The sequence below is a fragment of the Cornus florida genome, unplaced genomic scaffold (genome assembly GCF_030987335.1).
Source record: "Cornus florida cultivar Cherokee Brave unplaced genomic scaffold, ASM3098733v1 CherokeeBrave_3.0.0_Hap2_Chr01, whole genome shotgun sequence".
NCBI classification, from domain to species: Eukaryota; Viridiplantae; Streptophyta; class Magnoliopsida; order Cornales; family Cornaceae; genus Cornus; species Cornus florida.
The window spans coordinates 69,517,671-69,527,215 of NW_026775571.1; the positions used below are offsets into that span (position 1 = coordinate 69,517,671).

Genomic DNA, 9,545 nt, shown 5'->3' on the forward strand with positions numbered 1-9,545 from the left:
GAATTTAAAGGTCATTAGATGCCTTGGATTGACCTTTAGATGTTTGATTTCGGTTCACCCATCAATTTTAAAATTTATTGTTCATAAAAATAAAAATAAAAAATAGGAGGGGGGATTTAGGATCTCCAATTTAGAGTTATCATATGAAAATTCAATGAAAAATGCCAACTTCGGAAAAATTTGTTACAGTTAAGTGAAAAAATCATTCTTTTATTAAAAAATAAAATAATATTTGTTGTAGTTAAGTGAAAAAATAAGCATTATTCTTTTTTGTTCATGTCATTGTTGATCTGAAAAATTAGTTTTTTCCATTGTTATTATTTTTGCGGGTAACAATGTTGATGGCTTGTAGGTTTGTAACCCTTAAAAGTGTGCACTAAAAGAGTACTTGCATATATAACACGTATAGCCAACATAGTGCATATATATAAAACGCCATTGTTTAATAGTATCTCCTCTTTAATGATTTATCACTACATTACTCGTAAGAGTACTTGGCAAAGATGATGCACAGGAAGTGATTTCCAAAGTTCCATCCACTACAAACCTACTACATTCATGTAACTTGCTTTTCTAACAATTCTTAAAAATAAAAAAATCAGTTCCAAACAAGTTAAAAATAAGTTATATATATGATTATTTTTGAGTGGCAAACCAAGTATGACTTTATTAGTTAATGACTGATTAGTTTGCTGTCATTTAATTAAGGCAACAATATAACTTTTTATTCAAACACAGACAAGACACAAGACAACTGGTGTAAAACCACCAAAAAGAAAAAAACAAGAAACACACAAAACCACTAAGAGAACTACTACCTTTACCTAACTAGTGCCCTAAGATGAACACACAATAGAAGAGTCAAGAAATTAGCTAAAATTATATAGATATCACAGAGATGCCATATGCTCAAGGGCGGATCCATCTCCGTTACATATGCATAAAAAAACCGACCATGGATTCCGGGATTACAGCGCCACCACTGGTGAATGTGTGACTCTATGATGTGCGTGTGTTTTTTCCCAATCAAAGAGAAGCAAACATGTAACATAAAGTGAAAGAAGCATTGAATTCTATCGACATGCAGATAAATGCTAGGCACTGCAACAATAATTACCCTTGCAAATTTGTGAAGACCCCGTGGCTCAAGTGTACAAGGTAATTTTCTAGGCAACGCAACAATTACCTACCATTTTTTGATTTAAACCGGACAATACTCAGGTCCAATTCAGATTGGATGAAGTTCATCCAGGTACGTGAACTAATCAAATTATGACACGTGATTAAAATAATATAAAATTAAATTGGGCATTACCCGTCAATTTTCGGATATAACCCATTTTTTCTCTCTTATCTCTCTAAAAATTTGCAATCCTCCCTCTGGACGAACACGAGCAGCGCCTTCTTCTTCGGATTAGCCTGAGCTGCCTCCTTTCAATTACCAGCCGAAGCTGTACGAAGGACCCTTAGCCGATGAATGTGCGACAACCGACGGCAGCTGTATGTGCGACAACAGAGGAATGCAGGCCGGACCAGTTTCGGGTCCGGTGCTAGACGACGGCAAAGAATTAATGTTGAGGCCAGAGGGCGTGAAGAAGATCACGATCGAAGCTCGGAGCCGGTATTGCAATCGCCGGAGAAGAAGGCGCCGCTCATGAAAACGCTTTAGATCCACTAGCATCAGGGCGTGACGGCGAGTGGGCGGCGAAGTTCAGTTCGGCAATGGTGGTCTATGCTTGAAGTTCAGTCCGGCGGAGATGGTGGAGATAGTGGCCTGCGAATTAGACTCTCTCTCTATTCAGATTGGGGTGGTAGATGAAGGGTATGTATAGGACTAATTTGGTCCTCCGGCAAGGGTTTGGGTTTGTAATTGGGGTGGTTCTGTTTGGTGGGTGAGTAGGGTTTATGGCTTTCTATGAGATCAGAAAAATACTTCTCCGGTGACTTAGAGATTAGATCTAAGGGAGGTGGTTGGACTTAGGGAAGGTACACTTCAAGAGTACTACTGTTTCAATTGACGTTTGCTATAATTAAACTATTATATATCTAAATATATACACACATATTTGCGGCAAGTGGGTTTGGAATTGGTGATGGCTGGGTTTGTAATTGCTGTAATCCGAGCTTGCCGCTGCAGATTTTTGGAGAGATGAGAGAAAAAAAATGGGTTATACCCGAAAATTGATGGGTAATGCCCAATTTAATTTAATATTAATTTTAGCCACATGTCCTAATTTGATTGGTCCACGTACCCAGATTGGATGAACTTCATCCAACTGGGTTGGACCCAAGTATTGTCCATTTAAACCTATCTTACCATGCATGCACTGGATATATATGTATGCATATGTGAAACAAGTTTTTGACAATGGATGAAAGATCTTTAAATTGTAACAACTGAAAACAACATAAAGAGGCAAATCCCTGTTTGATGTCTGCTAAGTAGCAAGCTAGTAATATCGACTCAAGCCCCAAAGGAAGGGGGTAGCTAGTATCACCGATCCAAAAGCAGAAAATATTATGACATGAAAGGTGAAGAATCAGGCATGAATATTAATGTAAACTTCTAAATTGATAAACTTTAAGTTAAGATATTACACTACTTAAATCTAACTATACTAGTTGCAGATTTACCAGAGCAATGGTCTGAAGCCAATTTTATAGGTGGGACTTGAGAATTGCAATTTAACATAACAAACAAGAGCAGGGTATAACAGTCAAAAGTATCTTAATTAGAAATTAGAAACAAGTGCAGATCATGATATCATTTTAAGTGATAGTAATGTAAGAGATAGACGGGATTAACAAGTATCCCGAATTTACTTCTTAAAAAAAGGTACAATTGCAAATGTGGTTGGTATTCTACCGAAAACTCCTTGAACACACATCTTCGTCTTTGCTCGTCATATTTTCTACAATTTGTATATCTGGAGGAGATGTGATTAAAATGTACATGAATCTGATGTAGTGGCAGAAAAATAGCGAAAAAAGCGATCTTCTCCTCCCAGCAAACATCTCATAGTCAATTAAATTCCTGAAGATTTTTGGAGAGGATCGCTTCGGTTGCTATTTTTCTGCCACTACATGGACATTTTAATCACATCTCCTACGGATGTAGGACAACTTTGCTAGTGTAAAATTGTCGAAAATATGACAAGCAAAGACGACAATGTAAAATGTGTGTTCAAGGAGTTTTCCAAAAGTGTCGGTATAGTTGGTCTTCTGACTTACTGTAGCAAAGTTATCCATGATGTTAATGCCCTGCGCAAATGGCTGATGAATTTGAAGAGTGAGCATTGTAGCAGTCCATTGAGTATCTCAAAATATTAGTTGTTGTTCTTGTGATTTGGTTGGCTATCATGCAGCCCATCAACCACCAACATCTCTGTGCATGTATCATCATCTGCACGGACCTTATACCTTTAAATTATGATTCTGATGAATTTACAGAGAATGCCAAGGTGGAAGACTGTGTCAAGAATGACAGTGTCACTGGTGGTGATCAGAAAGGGAAGAAGAAGGGGCTTCCACCTAAAATTTGATGGTTGAAAGGCGCCACCGGAAGAAGCTCAATGACAGGCTTCACATGCTGAGGTCAATTGTCCCAAAGATAAGCAAGGTAAGCCACGACCTTGTCCACGAATCCCATAAAATGCTGAAGTGTGGAATCACTTCGATCTCGCACGAAACTTCTCATCCTGATTTCCCCTACTTCACACATTTCCAATCAACTCTATTTTTTCAGAGAAGGGACCTACATTATTAAGACAAAAGAGGAAAAGTTTTAAAAGCGTTAATAAACTTGTAAAACATATATTCTGAAATTGAAAACTAAACTTCTAAGCCTTTAATTCTCATTAATAAATTGTTCGAGTATCACATCATATATGTATGTAGAAATAAAAACAAAAACAAAAAATCAATATGTAAAACATGAATAAATAAACGTAACAAATAGCTAAAAATGCCAATTAAAATTTTATAAATTGTTACCTGATGAATGAAGAGGCATGTTTCTTGAACCTTATTCTTGCTAAATGTTAAGGCCCGATGCTAAACATAAAAATAAGAAAACACTAAAGTTGTGAGGAAGAGGTTTTACAATCTCACCCATAACAATTAAAACACTACCATCTAACTACTATCTGTATCATGTATTAACCCAACCTAACCCAACTATGCTTTCAGTCAAAATATTGGACACCTATCCGTAGAAGGAGGTGTAATTACGAATAGGTTTGATTATATTATACTCAGCTCTTATGTTAAATTAATCCAATAATAAAGTACAATGCATCAGTTTAGGAATAATCTTCAAAATTAACAAATCAATACCCTGATATTCTGCAATCTAATAACAAAAGAAAATCAAAAACCAAGATTTTAAAATAAAAATATGACAGAAAGACTAAATATACCCTTATTGTATTTCTATGTCAAATAAAACATTATTAGTAGGGCGGACCTAGAATTTCTCAATGGGGTGGGCTAAATCAAAATACATCAACCAAAATCAACTGTTGTTTAATTCAATTTTAGTTAACTAACAATGTTTCTTTAGACAATTGACTAATTAAGGCATAAAAAATCCTATTTGGGTAATTCATAAAAAAAATTACCAATTTATTTCTGAACAATTCACCACTCAGTATCCTATCTCTTCTTTTGACCAATTTACTAATCTTATTTGAAAATCTACTAGTGGAAATAGAGTGAGGTAGTTCATGGCAAGCCCCTTCACCATGGAATTCACTCAAAAGCATGCTTTTTGTAAGTATTTTAATTTTCAAGAAGTAACTTTAGAGCTTTACCCTATATTAACTACGTTTGCTTGTCAAAGTTCTTGTTATGATTTTTTTTTTTTAGTTCTGAAAAGATTTCTATCTTCAAAAATTGTTTCAGATTCAATCTTTGCAGATTTCTAATCCAATTCAAATTCTTTTTTCATGCCCAGATTCAAATTTTCTTGTAGACATAATTGACAAAAAAAAAAGAAAAGGGGGGGGGGGGGGGGGGGGGTTTGAACTTTTGATTAAAAAATTTCTTGTAGTCATAATAGATATAAAAAAATAATAATAATTATTTGTTTTGCTGAAATAAAATGTAGATTGTGGTGATTACCTCAAAATGCAATGCAAATTTTGTTACTTTAAATTGTAAAAAAAAATTTATATAAAAAAGGTCATAAAAAAATTCACCAAATAGGATTTAGTTTGCAAAACAATAATTACAGAGCTCGATTAGTTGATTTAGAAAAAAAATTAAAACAAAACCCATACATACAAGTTAGCAGTTGCAGAGAGAGAGGGGGGCAAGCTTGAGAATTGAGAGCCAGCCGCTAAAGCTTGCAAACAGCGAACAAGAACTGGAACAGCAGGCGATGGAAACTGAAATGATACGCGGATATGGGTTTTGATATAGGTAATAGGTTTTGAACTTTTGATTCTTGCAGATAGATAGATAAACTGAAATATATGGGTTTTGAACTTCTGATTCTTGTAGATTTTGTAGTTTGCACTTGCACAGAGAGAGAGAGAGAGAGAGAGAGAGAGAGAGAGAGAGGGCAAGTTCAGAGTTGAGAATGAGAATAGAGATGGAGAGCAAGAAAGGGCAAGTTCAGAGTTGAGAACGAGAATAGAGATGGAGGCGATTAGGGAGGTTGAAATGATTTGCCTAAAAGTGAATCGGATGGTTGAAATGCTTTGTAGGATCAGCATTGAACGGTTGAAGATCTGTTTAGTTGTGTTTTTTGGTGTGGCCGGTTAGGATTGACTTTGAGGGTTATGAGTTGAATCATGAGACTTCAATGCTCAATATTTATTAGTCCAAAATGTTATAACCGTTTATATACCATTATAATACTTTTACAAAGTTAAAATCATGATTAAGTAGGATTTGTTATTTTTTTAAAATTTTTTTTACTAAACAATAAATTACAATAAATTGTCAAGTTATGAATAATATTAGAGTGGTTGAATGTTTTATTTTTTATTTTTTTCGGTAAAATTGTTTATATATGGGAAAACTGTACAAAGATCAGAGGCCTATAAGCATAGCCCAAACCAAGGAAGGACCCAAACAATGAAACAAGCCCATGAGGGCATAGCAAACTGTGCTCGAGAGTACCTTTAGTTTCAGAGCCCATATCACTCTGTAAAGAAATGGACTAGGCCATGTTCCAATTAGCTTCACCTCTCCCGTCTTTGAAATCTCAATGGAAGAACTCTTCTCTCCCATGGAGAAAGAGCATCTTATAAATTTATAATTGAATATTTGATTATATAAACACACACACACACACACATTTTCTAGGACTGCAAATTTAGTTTTTGAAGAAGTGAGGGGTTTGGTCGATATTTGTAAAATGCGTGCGTGTGAGTACTTAGCTAATGACAATATATATATTGAAAAAAAAGAGAGAAATTATTTGACAGGTTTTTTTTTTTTTGAAAAGAAATGTTAATTGTAACTTTTTGGAAAAGAAAAAAAAAAATTCATATAGAGCCTTATCCATCACCAAACTGAACGGTAAATAATATATAGATGATTTTGCTTTTTTATATTTTGTTGACGAACTACAACAAAGCCCAAATTTAGGGTCCAAATTGGGCCAGACTTTCAAGCTTATAAAGAGACTTTTCTGTAGATTGTTCAAATCAACAAGTAAAAGATAAAAAATCAGTACAAAACAATAAGCTAAATCAAGGGTTAGTATGAGAAATATAAATACTTAAACCAATATAAAAACTAAAATACTATTTAATAATATTTTCCTTGAATGTAGTTGTAGGTATTTGTATTTTGAAAGCCATGTATGAAAATTACACCTATTAACGTCATAAAATTACAATAATAAATTTAAATAAGAAGAATAGGAAAAAAAAAAAAAACTGTTACATCTTTGTAAGTGCAAAAAGAATAATTTTAACAAGTAGGAAAGAAAAAAGAAGGAAAAAAAAATGTGAACTTTGAAAGGAAAAAAAAATTAGAGTTTGGTTCAAAAATGAATATTTAAATTTTTTTAAGGAAATAAAAAAAATTTGAAGAGTAAAAAAAAAAAAAAAAACATAGGGGGAGCGCTCCACCTGGGTTGGACCACACTGTCAAAATAATAATAATAATAATAAAAAAAATTGAGTACATTTATTTGAAAAGAGAGTGCAAACTTTACCACAAATCTAGCTACTAATAATTTTCCTTATCAATCATTCTTTCCAAAAAAAAATTTGAACTAAATATAATATCTAATAATTTAGAGGAAAAAAATAAAAAATTAACTCCCCCAGCAGAGATCTTCCTCCGGAATCAACGCATGGTTTTGTTTTGGACTTCAAGTTTCGTTTTAAAAAAAGTTTCCGTTTTGAACATGAACTCCCCTACGACCCTTCACACACAACCCTAACCCTAACCTAGCTGCAGAAGCTATTCTGATAAATCTGCAAATTCTTCGTTGCAATCAATTGACAATGATTGCAAACAAAACGCATTTGGTTCATCCCACCAAAAGAAGAAAAACATCATCACCATCATCACCACCATCATCATCAACGGATTGGTCTAGAGGACTTCACACCGACTCCTGGGAATCAATCCTAAACCGATTATCCGCCGTTGAATTGCTTGATCAACCACCATTGCTCATGCTTCCTTGTCATCATGATCAAGACAATAAAAATAGCCGTTGCTTATACAATCTTGCAGAGAAAAAGGTGTATAAGCAACTAACCAATATCCCAAAAGTCTTGGGTCACACTCGTTGCATTGGATCATCTCATGGGTGGCTGATATTTTTGGACGACCAAAAAGCAATCCCATACATCCTCAATCCATTCTTGGAGGTTTGGATTGAACTTCCTATTTTTCGCGTTACCGGTGACATTTACAGGACCTTTGAGAAGGCTGTACTATCAGCAGACCCAATTCACAGTGACAACACCTATTGGGTTGTAGTAATATATGGTGTTGCTTCTTCAAAGCTTGCCTTTTCAAGGTGTGGAGGTAGTGAATGGACTGCCCTCAATGGTGTACATCAACCCTATTGTGATATCATATTCCACAATCATCATATTTTTGCTTTAGGTGAAACAGGTTCAGTTGAAATTTGGGATTTCAACACTTCTTTGATCCCTACAAAAAAGATGGACATTAGGCCTTCTTTTCCTAGGAGTAAGTTTGAATTTGAGAAGTCTCCTCCTGGAAAATGTCTTTATTCTAGACGGTGTTACATGGTGGAATCGAAGGGTGATATTCTGCTTATAATGAGGTATATTGGGAATTTTCTGGCAGTGTACTTGTTCGTGAGGCAGATCTTCTTCTTGAAGAAGATAACCCAATGCATTTGGTGTGTCCATACATGACAAAGGTTTTTCATGTTTACAAGCTTGATTTTGATCTGAAAAAGTGGGTGGAACTGGAATACTTAGGCGATTGCATGCTCTTTTTGGGTGGGAATCACTCCATTTCACTATCACACAATAGTTTTCCAAACTGGAAAGGGAATTCAGTTTACTTCACTGATGATAATTGGGATCGAATGAATGGAGGTCATGACACTGGCAGGTTTGATTTGGAGGATCAGAGAACAGAACTGATTAATGAAGATGATTTGCAGAAGATTGAACCAGCACCCATTTGGATTGTTCCTAATCCATGCTAGTAGAGACACCAGAAGACAAGAACAAAGCAGTTTCATACAAATATTTTTTTTGTAATATCAACATCTTTTAATGGGTGAGAACATAAATTGAGTTCCTATTCCTCTGTGATGTGGTCCAAATTTGAATGTAAAAGATAATGATTGATCATTACAATTTCAATATAATCAGTATATATATATAGAATATGTTATTCTTTCAAGTAACTATATGCAATTATATACCACTGATCAAAATTATTGCACTAACTACTTTCTACCCATATAGTTATTTTCTTTTGAGAAGGATTAGGATCTAGAAAATGACAAGTCCACCTAAGATATCAACTTTACTAGAATTAAACTAAATGGAAAATTAACTATGGCCAAAACTTGAAACTTATTCTACTACTAATGAAATGAACCAAATGAACCAAATGAACCCCTTCTTTAATAGTAATCTTTCTTATATGTCCATTTTTTTCTACAACTATATATAAAAATGCAATTCCTTGATGATCAAGACTCTACAGAAAATTATGGAGGGACAATATGCTATTGAATGTTGATTGTATGCTAATACTATCTTTCAATAATATACACTAAAAAGTTATGTCTGTTATAATGTATAGAATCAGATATCAACTGAGAAATGCTTCTGTTCTTTGCTGGTCTGCTTCATTTGGATGGTTTTATTTTCTTTGATAAAATTTTGATTTCAAAAAAGTTAAAGAACTTAGAAAAATCTATGGTATCAGATATCAACTTAGGAAACCAGTTAACCAATAAAAGAGAAAGCAACAGACTTCAAGTGACTTTTGTGGAGGCAAAAAAGCCTCACCTACTATTGCGTTCTTTGAAAGAATTTTTTTAGATTCGTAGCATAAGAAATGAACTCCTTATCTAATAATAT

The 9,545-nt window shown here is 34.2% G+C and overlaps 1 protein-coding gene across 1 annotated transcript; it reads left to right on the plus strand.

Moving 5' to 3' along the window:
• The first annotated feature begins 7,466 nt into the window (after positions 1–7,466).
• LOC132274127 (F-box protein KIB2-like) lies at positions 7,467–8,656 on the plus strand. The gene is made up of 2 exons (XM_059775303.1): positions 7,467–8,185; positions 8,287–8,656. The coding sequence occupies exons 1-2, from the start codon at positions 7,467–7,469 to the stop codon at positions 8,654–8,656; spliced, it is 1,089 nt and encodes a 362-aa protein (XP_059631286.1).
• Positions 8,657–9,545: the final 889 nt, after the last annotated feature.

Bases quoted from the DNA above. Each gene is read 5' to 3' on its own strand.
- LOC132274127 (XM_059775303.1), top strand. From the start codon at position 7,467: ATGATTGCAAACAAAACGCATTTGGTTCATCCCACCAAAAGAAGAAAA. The intron at 8,186-8,286 runs GTCTCCTCCTGG...ATTTTCTGGCAG, and splicing joins AGTAAGTTTGAATTTGAGAA to TGTACTTGTTCGTGAGGCAG.